Here is a 21076-nt window from a genome sequence, read left to right on the forward strand (position 1 = left end):
CATCCCCAAGCCTGGGTTGCCTGGGGTTGTTGTGACCAAAATGCAGGACCTGACACTAGGCCCTATTGAAACTCATTCCGTTAACTCCGAGAGAAACAATCACCTACCCTTGCCCTGTTGGCCATTGCTCTTTTGATGCAGCCCAGGACATCATCACCGCCCTTATGGGCTGCAGGAACACACCACTAGCTCATGTTCAGCTTTTCACACACCAGAACCCCCAAGCCCTTCTCAGAAGGGCTGCTCTCAATGAGCTGTCTTTTTAGTTAGCACACATACCTTGGATTGTCTCTAAGAGCAACCGCATGAACTTGGCCTTGCTGAACTTCACTTCAGCTCATGTGGGCCTATTTCTCAAGCATGTCAAGGGCTCTCAGGCTAGCATCTTTTCTTTCTGTCATATCAACTGAGCACACCCACTCAGCTTGGTATCATCAGCAAACTTACTCAGAGTGCATTCAGTCCCACTAAGCTCAGATGAATTTGAAATATTTGTATACTCAGCAAAATAATTCTGATACTATTTTATATGAGTTTAGCAGAGACAAAAGTCAATCTTTGAAACTTGATAAGGAAACATCTAACAGACTATTGTGTTATTTATGAAAAGGATAAATTTGCTCAAAACTGGAAAAAAAAAACCAAAACAAAACAAAAAAAAACCACCTCTGGATGGTCATTTCACAGCTAACAGTCAAATGAGTCAATCTTATCAATGAAATTAGACAAGCTGCCACAGAAGGAATAAGCTTGTGGAAAAGCAATTCATCATTTGATTTAATAGTATTTTACTGAAGACAGCACAAGAGACAAGAAGGAAAAATTTTATTGGAAGTTCTATTTCTTAAAGTTGCTGCAAGTGTTGATCAATAATATGTATTTTAAGTCAGAGCTACACTGCATTTCACTGCTAGTCATCTTTACTGACTGTGACAAGATGTTCAATTCCAGCTGCTGACTTTACCACAAACTTCAGCAGCATCCCTGACTCATTTAACTAGGCGCAGCACTGCTGAACACGTCAAGTTTCCACTGCATGAAGGAAGTGCTAAACAAATGAATTCAAGTGTATGCTCACAAAAATTACATTAGCACATAGTACAGTAGTGCACAGAGTCAAAATATTCACTCAACTCTTGAGAAACTGTATGACATGAAAATAAGTTAGATTGAGTGCTGACAGTTACTTGCTGCTTGTACAACAGTAGATGAGAGCAAGCATCTGAAAAACCTTCTGAATTCTCATGTAGAGAGAAAGGCTGCTTCTTAATAGCTACAAGTGAAGTAGTAAAGGGCCAGTTGTAAAAATTTAGCTAACACCTGGCCAAGTAGCTGGTACTTACTGAATCCTCCATGAGTTGAAAGACAATGCCACAAGGTCACAGGCTGATCAGTGTACTACCCCACACAGACTGAGAAGAACCTAGAAAAGGGAAATGAAGAAAACCATGGAAACAGGAGATGCCAACAGAGCAGTTGTCTAGGAATGGTTAGGTATCCTGGCCTCACAACATGCAGCTCACATGCAGCTTCATAGCACGAAAGGAGTAGCTTGCTGCTAATCTGCCCCAGATAAGTAGCCATCTCCTCTATTGGAAAGTTGAGAATGAATGGATACAACTCTGCAAAACCAAATATCAAAAGCCAGCCTTACACTCAGAAATACTGCTAAACATACCTGTGTATTATACAGCCAAAGAAAGAGAGTTATCAGCTAAAGATGCTGGTAAAAAATATTGACAAAAGCCACAAAAAAATAAAAGAACATTTGAGCAGTTGACTTTATTTAAATTAGCTCACATAACTTTTCCAGCAGGGTTCCCACAAAGCAGCATTTGCTGTACATTGCTGATATCCTCTTGACGTAGCTTGCAGGGAGCTCCCAGACATCCAGCATCAGGCTCCATATTCCATCTGAGTCTTTTAAACTACTTATAAATAATTCACTGCAAGTTTCCCCATGGTCATGTTTAAATAGTGTTCAGCTCATTCTAGTTAAAGGGAGCACAGAATGCCTAATCAAGCTTCAGTACCTGCTTTCAGCATTTGAATTTATCTGACCTTTCCAATGTCTCACTGGCAGCAAACAAATTTGTTGCCATTAGTTGAGCAGTCTTCACTACATACGTTTAGCTTATGATCAGGATCTAAATTCCAGGTTGCCACATCAACATGGATATTGCAGTGGTTGTCACAGAATACTTACTAAAAAAAAAATAAAAATCAGGTTTTTTGTTTTGCTTCTGTAAGAGTCCACTATTGGTTACCAGTATCCACAAATTAACTGAGCAACTCTCTTAAAACTCAATAATGGTCAGTTTGACTTATAAAAAGATATTCTAGATTATAGTTCATGTGCTGGTGTGAATTATAACTTCAGGTAGCATTAGAAGTTTAGAAATCTATACTAACATTTTCTTTCACTTGTCACTAATAACTATCTGAAGATACTTTGTCAGCCTCAAAAATACAGCTCAGTAACAGTGTAGCTAACCTTGTTTCAAAAAGAAATGTGAATGACAGTGTTTATGATCTGTGCTTATACAAATACATAGGCTTTGTAAACAAGTTGGCAACTTCCAAGTTAAATAGTGAAAAAATCAAACTAGACAACAAGAGAGGAAAAAATACTAGAAATTAATCAAATCTTCACTTTTTCATTGGCACCTAGCAGCTTCAGAACTGAACTATACCAGAACACTGCAACAATGCTGAATATTGCCATTTACACTAACCACTCCTTCTGACAAGGCAAAAGACACTTCAGTTACCAGAGGATTCCACAGTAGCTTAGTGGTGATAACAGTGAAAAGGATATTCTTCACATACTGAGGACTTGCTACTTCATGTCTCTGGCCTATTTTAAGTACAGTTCCTTACCAGCTATAGTTTTAAATGGGAATTCCAGAAATGTCATCAATGCTAATACAGAAATTGCATCCATCTGAAAGTGAAAATTCAACACAAATCTTTCTAGCAATGTTTATACCAGCAGTTTTGTAGTATTTTATGGTATTTTATTTATAAGCTTGAATAAAAAGAACACTGCTCTGTAAGTTCAGTATGAAAATATTTAAGAAGCACAAGTTAAGAGAAAAACAACATGAGTTATGAAATAACAGAAGTTTATCAATCTGTACATTAGAAAGTTACACATACATCATAAAACAGTTCTCTATATATTATTCAAATTCAGTTTCACAATTTGCTCCAATACAGTGCAACTTAAAAGTGATATTCAGTTTTTGACTTCATTTAAGGAAGTACACTTATTTCCTCTATTTTACAGGTGCAAGGATGTTTATTTCGATAGTAATTCCACATGGATATTATTTTCAACAAAATATTAAGTTGCATTTTCCAATTTTGAAGGCAAAAGGCTATCAACAATAATAAGCTGACAGTTCATCATCACTCATGTCTGAATCATCTTCATCCACTTCACCTTCAATGACAGATTTCTTGCCTTTGCAGCATGATACAATTAATCCAATTAAGAAGACCTGCAAGTTGCAAATTACTGAAATTACTTTTACTGAAGGACAGCATATGGAAAACTGAATGGCAGCAAGTACACAAATATTTCAGTGATCTTTAGGTCAGAATACTTACTGCAATGAATGCCCAGTTCCCAAAGTAATAGACAGCACTGAAGAACCAAAACTTATGAAGAAAAAGGTATGTACGAGTAACAATACACTGATCTAAAAGGAAAGCAAATAGTACCAATTAGCACAGAACAAATAAAAGTCACCTAATTCCAATTTACTTATAGGAAAACAGTTCAACATTTTCAGAAGGTATTAAGCTTTTAAAAATAACTCCACCTCATTAAATCAAGTACTCTACTCCATATCAAAAAGGTACAAGAGGGATATTTGATTTTGAGATACCAAATACAGATGGCACTAGAAGCTGATGTAAGTAAATCTATTAGCATCAGGTACTTGACAAATCTGTTAATTACAGGCTGTTCTGACAAATCCTATTACACTCATATTCTATTTTAGATGAATTGTAATCAATAACAAGGAGATACAAAGCAGATTCCATACTAGAAATGCACTTTAATACTTCAAATCAGATTTTGCCAGAAGCTGCTTTAGTACCTCCTCATACAGCTCACTAGTATGAGTTAAGGATAGGCCTCACCCAGAAGACCTGCAGCTTAACCATCCTATGATGACCTTCTCCCTGACCAAAACCATGGTACCAAAAATACCTTTATCAAAACAGACAAATTCCACTCCTTTAGCAGTTAAGTGGCTTACACTTGACAATATTTAAAATTCTTCTTCTGCTAGTTTTAAGCTAAAATAGTACTTTATGCAGCACACTGGTCTCCATTTGCCTTACATGCTATGAGATAGCATTAACTAAAAAAAAAAAAAAAGTTAAAACTAGGATTTCACAGCTATTAAACATTAGACATACAACATTGACACATTCTACAAATAACTCAAGTGTAAAACAGCTTCAGCAGAGAAAGCAGACCTCTCCACCATCAAATGAAAGCAAATGGAAAAGGAATTTCACTGAACTAATCTTTTTCGGTTCACCATTTTTCTTTGAAGAATGGAGATCAATTCCTTTAATTTCCCTCTTAACACCACTCGACACTACATACGTAAAAAGGGGGAATAGTAATAATTTAGCACGTTATTGTTAAAGAAATACTGCTAGCATGAAGGTGCTTCACACTTGCAAGTAGTATTATCAACACCATCTGCAGTTCTCCAGCTGGTAACTTCAATTAAAAACAGCTAAAAGAAATTTCAGATGTCTCTCCACAGTAACTGGATTAAATAGATGATAAATATTTTAGAACACTTAGACCTTGAGAAAAAACATCTCAATGGAATGTGTCAGAAGTTCAACCAACTTTCAATTAATTCTTTCTGAACAAAAACATTACTGAACAAGCTGATGTAATAACATAAATTCCTGTAATGAAAACTTCGAATAAATTGATGAATAACCTGAAACATTGCTGTTAATAATGATAGTTATGAATAATAGTTATGAATATTACTGACAATTCCTTGATCTTTGTGAACACTGTAAACAAAGGTTGGAAACCTACTCTGCCTGACAGGCAATTAGTCATTAAGAATAGAGCATACTATATAGTGCTGACCAAGCATCAGAACCAAAAATCAAGATTCAAGACAGAACAGCTTCTCAAACAAAGGATGCCCAGCAACAACTGCTAACAGCCACAATTACCTGAAGTCGACTGTTTTTATCAGATCCATTGAAAATTTTGGATCCTGCCAACTTAGATTTTGACCCTTAAGCACAATTTACTTATGTTCTTAAACAAAGGCTTTTATTTAGAAGTGAATTGTAAGGATAGAAAGGTGTTATAACTGTTTAGACTTCAAGGTTTGTTTACATTAGGCAATTAAATGCACAGGTTATAAAAAGAGTCTGCCTTTACTGAATTTAAAAATATAGTGGGTTTTCACAAAAGGATTTTGAAAATAGTTTTAGGGTTACCGGTGCACAGTTGCAACTGAAAAAGCTAACCAGAAATCACACTTCACTAACAAGAACACAGTTAGCAGGTCCAAGAGATTACTTCTTTCTTCTTTCTATTCTAATGGGAACTGCATCTGTGTTGCTTCAGATTCCCTAGTATAAGAGAAACACTAGCACAATGGAGCAAGTCTGGCAGAGAAATACTGCAACAGCTAAAGCACTCAGCATATAATGAAGATCTGTTTGTTCAGTTTGGAGTAAAGGTGCATGCAGGTGTGCCTTATTGCTACCTCTGCCATGTTAGCAGGGGATTAAAAATAAAAGGAAGAACTCTTAAAAGACCTGCACAACAAAATGACAGTGGATGACAGACAAGCAGCAGCAAGAAATATTCCTGCCAAGTAACAAGTAAAACTGCACTTCAGCATACTTAATACTGTGAAACAGGCTGCCCACACAGGTTTCAGAATTCATCTGCAGAGACACTTACAGCAAGTAGATGGACTTGAGCAACCCTGCTGAAGGGTTAGAAACAGATCTCTTTATTTCTTACATGCTCAAATTAATTATAGTCCCTATTACATCAAAGCATGTACAAGGACACCACAAACATCTAACGCTTTACATGACATCTTGGATGGAAAACTGAGCTTGAGACTGATAATGTCATTTACACACAGTCAAGTTCTGATTTCAAGCAGAACTTAACTTTAGTGAAAAATACACTCAAAAGAACTCTTAAAAGAAAACCTGATGTATGTTAGAATGCACAGCATATTAAAAAAATAAAATAAAATCATACAAGCATCTAAGGCATGGCTTCAGGTATTCAAAAAACACATCTCATAGGACCCTGTTGCTACTCATTCAAGAGCTCTGTGGCAGAAAGCAGTTGCTGCTAACAATACAACTTGCAACTTGAGTTTCAATAATTAGTTTGATGTATTTATAAACTTTCATCACCTACCAAGATCCAAAAGGGCTGAGATTTCACCTAAGACATTGTAATTATGGGGAAACCTACATCTCATCCTTACTGATATTACTTCCAGGCCTAAACCACTGCTCATAATTAAATAATTTAGAACTTGGATAAGATGGAAAGGTGGTTAACACACATTCACGGTGCCTTGAATGAAGCAGCACTTCAACTGTGAAATCACAAACATTCTTCTTAACCTTCTGCTGATTTCCACATATTACTCTTCATGGTGCTTCATGAGAAGCACATTCCTGAATGCTTCACTTACCTAAAATTACTCAAGACATGTATTATTTTATATCACTGAATGAACAACATTCCTACAAGCCAAGTCATTTTGACATTAAACAGCATTTACAGAGCGAGTGCTTAATCTTACTATGGTTTTCCTGCAACAAAGAGCTACATTGCGTTTTGACAAATAGGGTAAATAACTACAGCAGAAATGATTACTCTAGATGCATTATCTCATGAAATACTTGCCCAATAGAACTTCTAGAAATCTGAGTGTTATCTGGAACATATAAATTGCATCAATACAAATGTTCTTCTGATAAAGTAAGAAAAACACTGTACTTCCTAGGAACTGAGTAGGAAAGGGCAGGAGAGCTCAGTTCTTAAAATGGTCTTAGAGAAACATGCCTTTTAGAGTACTGCAGCAGAAAATGAAGCATCCTATGGATTTACCTGAAAAGGCTATAATAGCAAGTTTTTTCTTAGAATCACTCAGCTATCTATTTAGTGCACTGCTTAAAGGATGTCACTAAGGTAGACTAAGGGCTCTGAAAAAATTCTTTGTTAAATATAATGGCAGTATCTCAGCAACATAAGTAATATGTCAGCAAACTCCAATACAAGGAGAATTTCTTAATTGGCTCTCATCTCAGACAAGTTGTATGGTTTAATTCAGGCCATGAGGAAAAACTAAAGAAACACTAAAGCAGCATAGGCTAATCTGGCTTTAGAGCATACTGAAAAGCCTTACTATTATGTTTTGTCTTGCAACTCAACTTGCATTTCACTAGGGAAATAAGAAAATTTAGTCAATTCATAATAACCAAATTCACCAAAATAAACACTAAGTAACTTAACCTATACAAAGAGATCGCTTAAGATAATGGCCCAGAAAAAAAACACACTGCAACTAGGTAAGAAATCAAGGGACATCCAATAGCATAAGAGACCCATTAGTCATGTTTCTCATCCTGTGATACATCCAATTCATTTCTCTCAACAGAACAGCAAAACTTTCACTTCTGGCATGGTTTCATGTTGAGTGACCAGAATCCCTTTTGACCACCAGATGGAAAAAGTGCTACAGCACAGGATAGTATCCCGAGACACATACTGTTTCTCAATTCAGAAACATACACAAAACAGTGGAAATAAGGACCAAGTAATAAAAATCAAAGCATTCAGATAGACAAAAAAAAACTTCAGGCATCCTTAGATTTAAGCAAGTCTATCACAACTTTCTAATTATAAGCTTCCTCTTCACCTTTGTACCTATAAGTTAGCAACTTAATCTCATCCACTTTTTTGCTTCTGTTAAGATCATTCCAGGTCTTCAAGTTGCTGCTGAAGTTTGATATTTGAAATTTAATTTTTTATATCGCTTTCTCAAGTTTCAAAGGGAAGAGAGATTTATGGAGTGGCAATAACAGCAGCCACAAGACACATAATTTTTATTAGCGATGGTTAAACAAGGAAAAAGTGATTTTTTGTTGCTTGTTATTCAGCAGTTTCTATACATAAAGTAGCCGCTATCATGTCTCATCTGAGCCACCCCCTATAAGTCCTACAGTATTCTTTATTGTAGCATACACAGTTAATACTTGCAGCTGTTGCCTTGCAGGTCACAATCCAGTCCCTCTGCTGTTGCCTCTCTGGTTTCATTAGCAAAATCCATCTGCTACAATAACCTTCTACAGCTTTTAGTTAGTGGCACCACACACCACTTTTCCCTTTCCCTCAGCTGACTCTTGCTAGAAATTGCTTAAATGTGAGTTATTATTGCTTTGGCTTTCACACTGATCCAAATATAAGACCTTTACCACCACTATACTAACTTCATGGTCAACTTTAACAAATTTCACATCTCTGATCCCATATAAGAGGGAAAAGTATGTTGGGAAATTTGTTCATTCACATACTGCAAAGACCTGAAAACACTTCCCATCAGATTGCATGTAGCTACCAATAATTCCCCATTTAAAGATACATCAATCACAAGGCTTCTGACTACTCAAACTGACAGAACTTTATGGTATAAATACACAATAGGTGTGTAAGACATAAATCACTCAGATGTTAAACAAATTGCAACCATCTAGAGACTCTCAAAATATAGATCTAATCTTGTGTTTAGCTGGAGCATTAGTGAGGTAGCACCAAAAAGGGAACTATGGACACCACATAGAAGTCTAGCAGAATAGGCTTGGTTCTAGTCCAAAAGCTACCTTGTTCAATAAGAGCTGATGATTCCAAAACTCGACAAACTCCATCAAAGAAAAAATTTAACAAGTTAAGGGATCAGCAGCTTGAAAACCAAGAATTAATAGAGAACCTGCAACATGGCTCACAGTCAGCAGAAAAAGGAAGATCAACTTCTTAAGTGCACAGTAGTAAATCCTGTTCCTACTGGAAGATATTCAAGTTTTTGCAAGCACTCAAAATGAAGTTAGCAGTGTTCCAGTAGATACTTAAATTCTGAGAAAGCTTGTTTCAGACAGAATAATGTTCCCTCAAAAAAAAATGCTTATTAGCTCTAAACAAGAAATAATGAAACAGCATCACTAAAGTGTCAAGTAAAGTATTTAGAGGATCTTAACATTCAGAAGGCAATTTCTGCTTTTTCTGCAACTCGAGCTATAGATCTATTACCTTACATTGGATGTCTGCAAATTAAACTCAACCTGATATAACTCTAGATAAAAACAGAAAATGATGTAATTAACATGAATCAGTCTGATACTATGACAATTGTTAACAGTCATACAACTTTAATTAGAACTATATTTATATTAAACTGTTCAAGAACTTGCAAGTCCCAGCAGTGCTAGCAGAACTTGATAGAATAAGGAGGCTTCCAATAAGATCCTCCAGGATTTTCTGCTACAAAGCAAAGAGAGTTGACTCATCAAGTCACTAGTCAGCTGTTTCTTATCACTGAGAATGTAGTCCTATCAAACTATCCAAGTCACACAGCCATTGCTTAAATTTGACTTTTAAGGAAGAAAAGTGGTATATATGAACAAAAACTTCAGGACAGTTGCAGAAAAAGGGTATTTGATCTTAAAGAATGAAATACAAGCAAGCTTTAACAAATATAGGCAAGCTCTCATTACTTTGCTCTGTATACATTGAAGAAACCTATGAATACTATTCCTTATGATTTCAGATTTGCAGTTCATCTTAAAGCAGTGGTATTACAATGAAAAAAAGCAGTACAGCTTCTATTTTAGCTAGATTACACAGAATCTTAATACATGCAGATCCTGGCACCCTTTAACAGAATAGAGAGAAACCTTTTAAGGAGATTCAAAGAGCTAAACCCATTAATCTCATTTTTTTGCCAGGTTTAAAGGATGATTTAACTGTAGCATTTAAGTACATTTAAGTGAGGAATAGACATGGATCTAGTGAAAAGAACATTAACCAATGACTGAAATCTGTAACAATGTTAATTCCAGAGATCACATCCCTCTACAGGGAAGCAGTAAATTATTGTGATCAACCTGCAGAAGTGAAACGTACACTCTGTTTCAGAGAAACTAGATATAAAACTGTATATAACATTTATGTTAATCGTAAAAACTTTCCTGAGGTACTTGTGCACAGATCATTCAACCATCGTTTCGTGTTCTTAAATCACAGACTTAATTTGACCATTTGCAAGAGCTATTTTTGAGAAGTCTTCTCTGAACACACTTAAAGTAGGAACTGGTTGCTGTGAGTTACTTAAGTATTAACTTCGAAGGCAATATCCTAGATATGATCATAGATGCAAGATTCCAGAAAACAAGGAATCAATGGACAGCATAAACTATCACTTTTACTTTAACCAAAGCACTTTTGATTAACCACCAACCTCCCGTCGTTCAGGCTCCTTGAAACCACACTACACTACTTGGCCTACATTAACCTCAATTATTTTGTATTTACATTCATACTGTCTTTACCTTACCTATCCCTTTCCAACAATACGGAAAAGGATTTGAAAAAACCATTTGAAGATATTTTAGCAGACTGATCTTGACCCTTTAATACCTTCACATGAAACAGTCCTGTCCTTAGAAGAACTTAATAGCCAGTTAGTACATAGAGGCATCTAAAAAAGCAGAGCAACTTTCAGTATTGAAACACCTTTGTTATTCTCTAGAGAACAAAGAAAGCTATTAATATCATTAAAGAGTTAAATTTAAATGTCCTGATACCAAATTTAAATAAGGTCTGGGTGTGATTAGCAATTTTATCACTAATCATGCTCTCAAAACAAGTTCCCATCCTTTGACATCTTCCATCTCCATCATACATGCAGTTGACTTTAGCCCAGTCATGATTATCTGATAATTCAAATACTATTTATTTGATACAATGATATTCATCCAGCATTGCTGCAGGAAAAGTCTTCAGACAGTGAAATCAAAAGGATCTATTCAAAAAGGTAGTCTAAGTCTATTGGACAAGAAACATCTGTATGCAGCTTCACCAGAAGTAACAGACTGCTGTCTAGTTCCCCTGCACAGCTCCTGTTGAGCATGTTACAGTATGGATCATTATCTGCTTATATCAAAACAAAAAAGGGATTTGATTAAGTCAACAGAAACAGTTCCCTATATATCAATGAACATACAATATATTACAACTAACATTTCTCAGTTACAAAGACTCAGTGGCACGTACCATTCACCCAGACTACATGATAGCTTCTTATGGCCAGAGTATGGCCTTTACTTAAAGAATCATTTTGTAGACAGTGGTGGTAGGCTTCTGTCATGGTTTTGCAACTTTGTAATTTTGCTATCAGTATTCCACATCATAACATCATGTTAAGCATAGATAATTTTGACGAATCTGCTGCTCACAGAAAGAAGACTACATGTCCCAGGGAGCACCACGGTCAGTCATATGACCAGGACTATATAATCTCACTTCAGTGCTGGACTCACTCTCTTGGATCCTGCCAGCCAGGGGGAGAGCCGTGTGGGAGCGTTCCAGCCGTTTCGCCTAGAGTTACAGTAGGCCTCTCGGTTTCGGGACTCACTCTCTCTTATTTTACTCGATTCGTTAGCCTTAATTCCAATTATATTGTATTATATTGTGTTATTCTGTATTCCGATATAGTATTTAGTAAATAAGTGTGCCTCCTTAGATCGCTGCCGCTGTATTTATTTCCTTTTCCCTGTTTTTCTTTTCCTTCTGGGCCAGCGGCCTGCGGGCCGACTGCCCCCCTGTCATGGGTGCAGGTAGATTTTAAGGCTAACCCACAACAGCTTCTTACTCAAAGAGGTACTTTCGTTGGGTTCATTATTCCCTTTTAAGAATGCATACATACCCCTCAATCCTTTGCAAAGAGCTTCATGTGATAATATCAGAGAATCTCACTCTACTGCTAAGCTTAAATCTAATAAACAGTTGAATTAAGGTGTTGATCAAAGAATAAAGAATGCCGTTGCCACTGCCTTATTCAACCCCATTTAACAGTTAACAGTATTTTCAAATGCAACCTTTTCTCTTTAGTTAAGAGCTCCTGGAAGAAGAGGTAGTTTAGAGCAGCTCATAACTGCCCGCAGTAGTGGAAGCAAAATAAATGAGTAGTAATTAATTTTTCCTGACTGAGACCATGAACACTGTACCGCAGAAGAAAAATTAAGGGAATCTTAGCTACTCACACTAATTACAACTGCTAAATAGGACTGTCTAGAGTCAAACACTCACCATGGTGCTTACTTAAATTAATCTGTCATGATTATGGAGAAGTTCCATAGTATAAGATGTTAAGTAGAGATAGGGGCAAAGCACTAGGTTAGGTCATTCAGAAAATTAACAAGAGAAAGAATCAAGTTTTTGCTAAAAGCCTCCTCCTGTTCAGGCTTTTTGAGTTTTGTTTTTTTTTTTTGCCTTCAAAAGTTCAGTTAAAACTGCCAACTGGAGTCATCTATAGTCTAGGATTCTTCAGAAGTGCCAACATATGCATGAGAAAGCTTTGCACAACCTTCACCCCACACATCTCCCAGATTTCTCTGTTTAAATAATAAACAGAGCACACTCCCATTTGGCATTCCCATCTGGGACTCCTTTATAACTTTACAGTCTAAATCTAGCCTTTATTCAGGCCAGTATAAAACCTGTGTTTATTGACTTCCAGATGACAGGGTGGTCTTAGAAAACATATCTAATTAGTACAGTAAGGCCTGCTTAGATTAGGCCCGAGATATTTTACATGACTTTTTTTTTTTTCCCTATTTCTCTCCAGTTCAAATCAGTGCGGGTCTGTGGAAAAATCTCAGCAGATAGACCACGCACAGCATTTAACAGATCTCAAAAAAGCTTTATTTCTCCAATTAAGTGAGGCAGAAAATCCAAATCAAGGTTATTCATAGCATGTTATACACTGAAAGTGAATGATGCTTCCTGTGTTATACAAACACTTCCACAACTTCTGATCTAGCAAGAGGCAGATCCAGCTTATAACTTCACACAATCAAGGTCGGGAAAAGACTGGGATTAAAGCTTTCAGTTGAATCATTGTTCATTATTTACATTAAGTCCTGTTTAATCAGTTGAGCTTAACCTATATCACATTTTCAGTTCATTAGTACAGCTGCAAAGTTCCTAATCACATAATTAAGCCTTTTTTTGACCTTAAAAGAACTGAACCATGGACCCAGCACTTCAGCTAACATTAGTCCTTAAGAAAAGCAATCAAATGAGAACTTCGCCCAACTGCAAACACAAACGTTTGTTTTGCATATAAGAAATGTAGGCAATACACTGCCCCAAAGACCCTTTTAAAAGCTTAACAAGAAATCCTGTATTAACCAGAACAAGCCTTTTGCAGAAAGTACTGAAGTGCAACTAAGAAAAAGTGTTTTTATTGAGTTATAAGATATAGTTTGCTCTATTACTTCTGGTTTGCCTATTTCTTGTTGTGCTATCATTGTCTATGGCATCCCGTATGAAGCAAGTTAGCTTCATGAATAACATGAGGAAATAAGGTTTGATATATGAAGTCAGACAGTAATTAAACCTAAAAACTATGTATTTAAGGCTAAATACTTGAGTCTTCTGTACTAATGTTGTATTTCAACTATCTTGTATTTCTTTAGAAGACAGATCTCTTTCAAACTAACCACCAATATGAAGCAAGTATGTATAGTATTTAATGGGGAATGTTTTCTAAGTTTTAACAGTATTTAAATTTTTGAGTATTAACTGCTTGAACTAGATTAGATCTCTACTACCACCTCAGAAATAGTGTAAATATAGTAGCTGTGATCTGTGCAGTATCTGAGTATTCAACTGAGCTGACTGCTATAGGTGTATCAATCAGTATAGCTATGAAAAGAGTATAGTTTAAAAAAAAAAACAAACAGAATGAATTCAGTTCAAGCAAAACAAAATACAATGAGCACGGAAAAGACAAATCAATATTTGCACTTAGCTCTAGTTCAGTAGTTTTCATAAGATAAAGCCCTAGCAGCAAAGAGTTCAATAAAAAATGCTTGCCACCCTTTCTAAATTACATTACATCTATGCTTAATACACATCTAGTATCCCTACAAAGAGAAAATTAAAACTCCAGTTTCTAACTTTGGTATAAATTTCACTTGACGTTTTCTAGTTATCACATAGATCTGAACCAGTTCTTTTGCTAAATTAGGTTATCAGATATTAAAATAGCAGGTATTCCACAGGCAAGTACTACATTTCACCTTTCTAACACAGCCCAATCAACTAGTTGAAACATTGAATGGTTTTCATTAACAGAGTCACTTATTCATTGAAGTTGAAACTTTTTCATCTATAAGACAACCTTAACAACTTGACTGCATCTATAAATACAGAACTCTACAATACCCTTTGGATCACATGAGTATTCACATCCAACAAAAAAAAAAATTAACTCGCCTTCTACTTAGATTAGGCTAGCGTAGGACAGCATATCAATACTTTCACCACCTCTTTCCAGTTAATGAAGGAGGGCATGACTCAAAGATAACCAGTGCAGTGATGCATGTTTACAAATTAAAGTCATCATTTCATTTACATTTACGGGCAACTCTTGTGTTCAGCACATCAGAAGACAAGCTTTAAGCATCGGCTATATTGTTTCCATTGCTCAAAAATGTTAGGAAAAAAATCATAGTAGCTACTTAAAATATTTATGAATATCACCAACTACAGGTAGAACTTAGGAAACTCATTTCTCAGCCCAATCTCACTTTCTTAAACTCAACAGCAAAGTCAGATTAAGATCAAACCCAAATTTCTCCAGAGAGGTCAAGTCTAATAAGCTTATCAATGACAGTACATTCTTCTTCCAACAAATACTAGCGAAGCTGAGAAGCTGCTTACAAAAACCTGAAGATCAGTAAAACCTTCTCTAAGTGACCTCATTTTGAAAGACTACTGATTTTACTCTTCTGAACTCTGCCACAGAAGAGTTTATTTTTAAGTACAACAGCACTGAAGTTTCAATAAGAGTTGAACCATTACATCCCTAAAAATAAAATCAAAACATCTCAAACTGCATTATGGCTAAAAGCAGCTATCAAAAATGTGAATGACTGATTTATTTCAATGGAGTCTAAAAAAAAATCCATCCCTCATGGTAGATATAAAACAATAAGGAATATGAACAGAAAACAACATACTAAATTTGAGTACATACATGGGAAACATGCCACAAAAGACCAAAAACTTGAAAGCAGATCATACGTGCAGTTGACTCCACTACTACAAACATTTAGAATTGAACATCTTCCCCAATAACACAAATGAGAAGCCAAGGAGTTGCTAAAATCTTCTAAAAGTATAGTTAAGGTTCAGCAGTTACAGAATATCAGTAAGGTGAGAATAGAAAACTTAAGAGCATTGTTTGTCTTTTCAATCATTTACAGTCACACCTTTTGCTAAGTATATTAAAAAGCATACTCAATTCAACTTATTTACACAGAGAAACTGAAAGTTTGCCAGAGAAAACAATTGAGAGCTTCAACAACAACAAAAAAAACATGGACCATACTGAAGGTAATCCATCTTTGGCTGAGCTGACTTCTTTAAAAAAAAAAAAAAAAAAGATCAAAACAATCAAAAATTGATAGTAGTCTTGAACTGCAGCTTCAATATTGAAATTGCTAGTGCAGTTCAATTCAATAATTGATTACATGCAGAAGAAAAAAAAAGGGGAAAACAATATGAGAAAACAATAGATTAGCTTGGTTCCTTAAAGAAATTCCAGCTTTAGCCCAGTGTCAAGGAAAAATACTATCTACCAGAAACTGCCTCAAAATAACCAACACTAATGAATGCAAAGATAGAAAAAGTCAGGGAAAGCTCTCACATTATTCATATGCTTGCTAGTCACTATTCACAGCTCCACATTATCTACAGTACAACGGTGGTCAAAAAGGGATAGTTAATAACACTGGATGTCAGATAGAAATTAAAAATAAGAGGATTGCAGGACAATAGTCTCAGACGTCAAGTTCTTCCAATATTGTTGCTCACAGAACAGCCTGTACTTACATCTTAACTGCAGAATTTTCTCACTTGCAAATTGGCACTGAGAAGTTCAGATCTTAATTTTCTTGAGTACATTACAAATCTTGATAGCATATTTCCCTGAATGTTCAGACAGTAAACATGCACTAATATGACATTTCAGATGCTAAAATGCTAAGCTATTCACAGCCTTGGGTTTATTCTTAAGATCTTCCATGTGCATATTAAAATAAATAAGACTAAAGTTAACTGCAATGCACTGTTAAATAGTTTCTACTAAAAATAATCTTTCCTTCATTAAGTTGTCAGTAGTATGCTTTCTGGATGTAACTGTATGTCAAAGTCTCATATTATAAAACAAAAGCAAAGTCAAATATTTGAGCTTCTTATTACAGCTATGCACACATTTCATATATTGTACACACAAGAAACAAGTTTCTTACCTTCAGGTGCATCTGCATCACAGTCTTTTGCTATAAATGTTGTGACATTCTTTGGCTGGCCATCAACTGTCTTATTACTCTACATAAATACATAAAATTAGTCCACACTCCTTCAAATAAACATTTTTCAGTAAAGTACTAGCTTATTTTTTTAAAAAAAAGCTTTGATGAATTTATACATTTAGAAGAATTGAGATTTTGAACCATATCTACAACAAGAAGCTGTCATTTAAGACTAGTTTCACATGAAAAATTGAATTGTGCTTTCATTTAGAAAAAATGAATAGGTTGTGCCCTTTGAAAACGTGTGCAAAATACTTTATACCCAAAAGTAAATCTAACATTTTTATAAACAGAATTTGAAATTCATCTCTGGTGACGAAGACAGCACTGAAGTGCTAGGCTTGAATAATGGTACACAATACAGTTACAACTGGTGTAAGAGTCAGATTATAGCATCCATTACACATAGATAGCCTCCATTATACTTAAATAGCCAAGATAGGAGGAGCCAAGATAGGGAGGAAGATGGCACTGCACAAAAACTACTGGAAAGTCAAGTATTCCTATTAAAACAGGAATAAGTTGAAAAACTGACATTTACACCTGATTAATCAGTGCATATTCAGATGCTTTCTGAATATCCTCTACTGCATAAGGCTGTACCTTTGTCATCTCAAATACACATGAGAATATTAACCGTGGAACAACAGTGTTACTTTTAGTCACTATTGTAACCTTCAAGATATAGAGGAAGCTCCCATCTTCTTACCAATAGAAATGAAGCATAATTCAAAGATCAACACTGAGTAAAGATCAAAGAATTAAGTGACATTATACACAGTACAGTCATTTTAGGCTTGTGCAATACCAAGCAGTTTCAGCAACAGCTGAAAAAACCTGGGTAGAAAATTCTTTAAAAAACTAAGAATGAGCCTGATTTGACAAGTCTGCATAAACATCACTAAACTTCTAAATAAAAAACATACCATGTTACATCTTACCTGAACTAAGTATTTTTGGCTTCCATACATTACATATTGAGGGGCAAGACTGTAGATCATGTAACTTGTATGAAGAACTATCAACAGAAGTATCATACAGAGAAATAAGAGAGCTTGAGGTCTAGTTTTTCCTCGTCTGATTTTATAAAGCTAAAAATAGAAAACATACAAAAGCTAATGAATAAAAATCAAGTTGGTTTTATGTAAAACAAAAAACCCAGTTTCTTTTCAACCCAAGTAACAAGTATAACTCTACTGGAAAGCTGAAAACTTAATTCCAGTGTGTTAAAGCAGATTTTCAGGTATATTTATTTAATCAAAATAATTGTACCAATGACCCAAGGCATTTATAGATCAGGAAGCTTCCTAGAACAATTAATAGTGAGATAGTAAGATACTAAATAGTGTTGCTTATCACATTCATCAAACAGTGCTATGTTTTGACAAGAAGTACTGCATCCTCTAGCTAAGGTGTAATGTCACCTATCATTGCTTCTCTAATCAGAGAAAACAAGAGAAGGGAATCATGAGACTGTATTCTTCAGTACTTAAAAAAAAAACAAAACAAAAAACTACATGATGGAGCTGCATCTTCTCCACTTTCTTCTCTAGGGAGCAAGATAATCCCTTGCTGTTATCTTTAGATAACTCTACTCCACTGTGACTCCCAGAGGCTCAGATGAAGTGCCATGTAAGAGAAAAGAATATGGTATCATCTGGTAAATGATAAAGACCAAAAACTGCAACAAGCCTCAACTCATTGCCAGGACTCACTATCACCATTCACAGTTCTGGGATACCACCACAGAAAAGGGCGTCAGTGTGTAAAGGCAATGCAGGAGCAAAAGAGAAATGTTAAGCCAGGGATCACAGGTATGATTGCAATGCTGTTATTTTTTAAATACAGTAATACTACTTGCATCATACTTAGGTATGGCATATCACTGTACTCTTAAATTAGAGAAACTTGCTTGCCACCTAAAAAAAAAATAAAAAAAAAAAAAATCAAGCCTTACTGACTCTACATTTCTAAGTTTATTAATAATTTCACTGCATCAAAATCATATGGCTTCAACTTCAAAGAGCCAGAAGCCACTGATCTCATATGCTAAAGGAGTCAGCTGTCTCTTGCTTATCATGATTAAACAGTCTTGGCTGACAACTTAGCAAAGCTTTCAAAAACAGTAGAAGTTGCACACTATGCTTCTAGCACTCATCACAGATACAAATAATATTTGTGGCATATCTGTATTTCATTAGCAGTACATAACTACTCATTAAAGTATTCCATGCAACATTTCTTAAACATTAATAGTTTGCTTTATTAAATTAAGTGATATTTACCCTTATCCAGAAGAACCAAATACCCATATTTCGAATCCCAGCCATTGAAGTGAAGATAAAGTACATAACAATAGTTGTAATAAGAATATAATCAAGTGGGAAAACCTAAAAACAAAAAGCATACAAGAGCTTGAAATGACATAAAATTCTTCAGTTACAATACCTGTTCTTCTCACATTTAGATAGAAACTACTCAGCTTTATGCACACCATTGAGGTAGTCAGTCATTGAAAAAGCTTTGTAGGTATCCCCAAATAAAGCTAGTATAGCTTGTTGATAGAGTTTACAGTTTGCGAAACTGTTTCTCTTAACTGAAAACTTTACATATTTTCAGGCCACAAAATACCTGTTTTTTTCAGATACTTTCAGAACAGAAAGCCCACAGCAGCAAAACTAATCACAGAACTATATAAGTATGTGATTATTTCTGAACATACTTGTGTACAGCATTTAACAGTTAGAGATAACACTGCTGCTGAACATAGCTTTTCCTACTGATAAGTTGGAGTGGTTAATAGGTTTTGAGACTATTGAGTAAGCAGTGCTTTATACCAAACCATTTCTGTGTGATCATGGAAAGAATTCAGGGGAGACTAATGTACTAACAATTACAGCTTTCCCTTTTCTTAGTTTACCCATTACTGTTTCATATGTTTGTAAAATTCATGTGGAAATGTCTTCCAAAACTACTCAAGTTAGAATATGCATAAGAAAAAACACTGTTTCAGAGTAATGCTCTATTATAACATGCTTAACTACACAGAACATAGAGTATCTTTTCAAGGTGTAATAAAAACATTGAAAAGTAAAGTACAGTTACTTCCCTTGAGGGGGATATGTTATTAAACAAAGAGACTCAAATAGAAATATGGCAAGAAAAAGTTGTTATTATATGCATAATAACTCATGTAACAAGTAGCACCAAACTTCACCATCATCAACATTGCAACTACATTTTTCAGATCAAATCTGCCTCCAGAGCTATCTTCCTCTTGCTTGGATGACTTTCATCAACCCAAAATCTTCATATCCACACCCATCAACTAAAACAAATCATCAGTAAGGAAGCTGCCTTGCTTTTACAGAACACACATCCAGACAATTTTCTTTAAATTATTTAAAAGTACTGTTTGTCTTTCAGCAGCTTCAATAACCAGAGGAACAATCTTATTTCTGCACATCACCAATTAATTTACTTACTGTTTGAAGAACAGGTAGCAGCATATTCAATGGATTGGTCAAATTGGTTCCTAAAATTATAAATCCAGAGTCAAAGCCAGCTGAATGTAGAGCTTTGTCTAAACTGCAGAAATTAAGAAAAATTGGGTAAGCACTACAGTTATCCAAGAGTTGTCTTTAAATTTAAAACAGCAGCTTAAAAAAAAGCTGAACTAAGGCTAGAGATTATGAGTTGTTTCATACTTATATGGACCCGTTATTCTACAAACTCACTGTATTCATTCTACGTAAATCTATATTGATTTCTTTATTTCCTTGATGTTTTAGTTCTTCCTTAATTCAGGCCACAGTTTATTTGCCCAGTCTGAAAAATTAGAAAAACTTAACCAGAAGTTTCAAATATTGGTAACAAACTTCATTAAAGTTTCTACTTCGAAGCTGTCTATATTACTTTCAATTCCAGGAATCAATTGTAATGCACATGATTACACATTATATGTCATTTACTGCAAGAAGCACCTGTTAACCAGCCCAGCAAGTACCTACACACTTGGGTTCATTCAAACCCTCAATATTTCCATAGTGTTAATTAATTCTGCTTGAAGTTCATAATTTCTCTACCACATCAGAACTGTTTGCAGCAGCACGCAGTTAAACTGAGATGTGCCCTTGACTGTTTTAGTACACTTCTACTACTTTTTTGACCTCATTGCAGCCTTTCAATACCTGAAGGGAACTTACTCCCAGGAGGGGAGCAAACTCTTCGAAAGGGCTGATAATAGCAGGACTAGGGGAAATGGTTTTAAGTTAAAAGAGGGAAGATTTAGGTTGGATGTTAGGGGGAAGTTCTTTACTAGGAGAGTGGTTAGGTCCTGGAACAGGCTGCCCAGGGAGGTTGTGGATGCCCCATCCTT

General features: G+C 35.4%; 1 protein-coding gene across 2 annotated transcripts in view; it reads right to left on the minus strand.

Annotated features, from left to right (window-relative positions):
- Nucleotides 1–808: 808 nt before the first annotated feature.
- The window catches only part of LMBRD1 (LMBR1 domain containing 1), a 65549-nt gene continuing 45281 nt past the window's right edge, over nt 809–21076 (minus strand). The window contains exons 11-16 of one of the 2 annotated variants that reach the window (XM_072333641.1): nt 20184–20286; nt 18984–19088; nt 17640–17789; nt 16636–16714; nt 3613–3704; nt 809–3503 (exon numbers count right to left, since the gene is read on the minus strand). In XM_072333641.1, coding sequence (XP_072189742.1) covers nt 3384–3503; nt 3613–3704; nt 16636–16714; nt 17640–17789; nt 18984–19088; nt 20184–20286 — 649 coding nt within the window. In that variant the 3' untranslated portion in view covers nt 809–3383. The remainder of the gene's footprint in view (nt 3504–3612; nt 3705–16635; nt 16715–17639; nt 17790–18983; nt 19089–20183; nt 20287–21076) is intronic. The other variant, XM_072333643.1, reaches the window with a different exon arrangement.

This window comes from Excalfactoria chinensis, chromosome 3, assembly GCF_039878825.1.
Source record: "Excalfactoria chinensis isolate bCotChi1 chromosome 3, bCotChi1.hap2, whole genome shotgun sequence".
NCBI lineage: Eukaryota > Metazoa > Chordata > Aves > Galliformes > Phasianidae > Excalfactoria > Excalfactoria chinensis.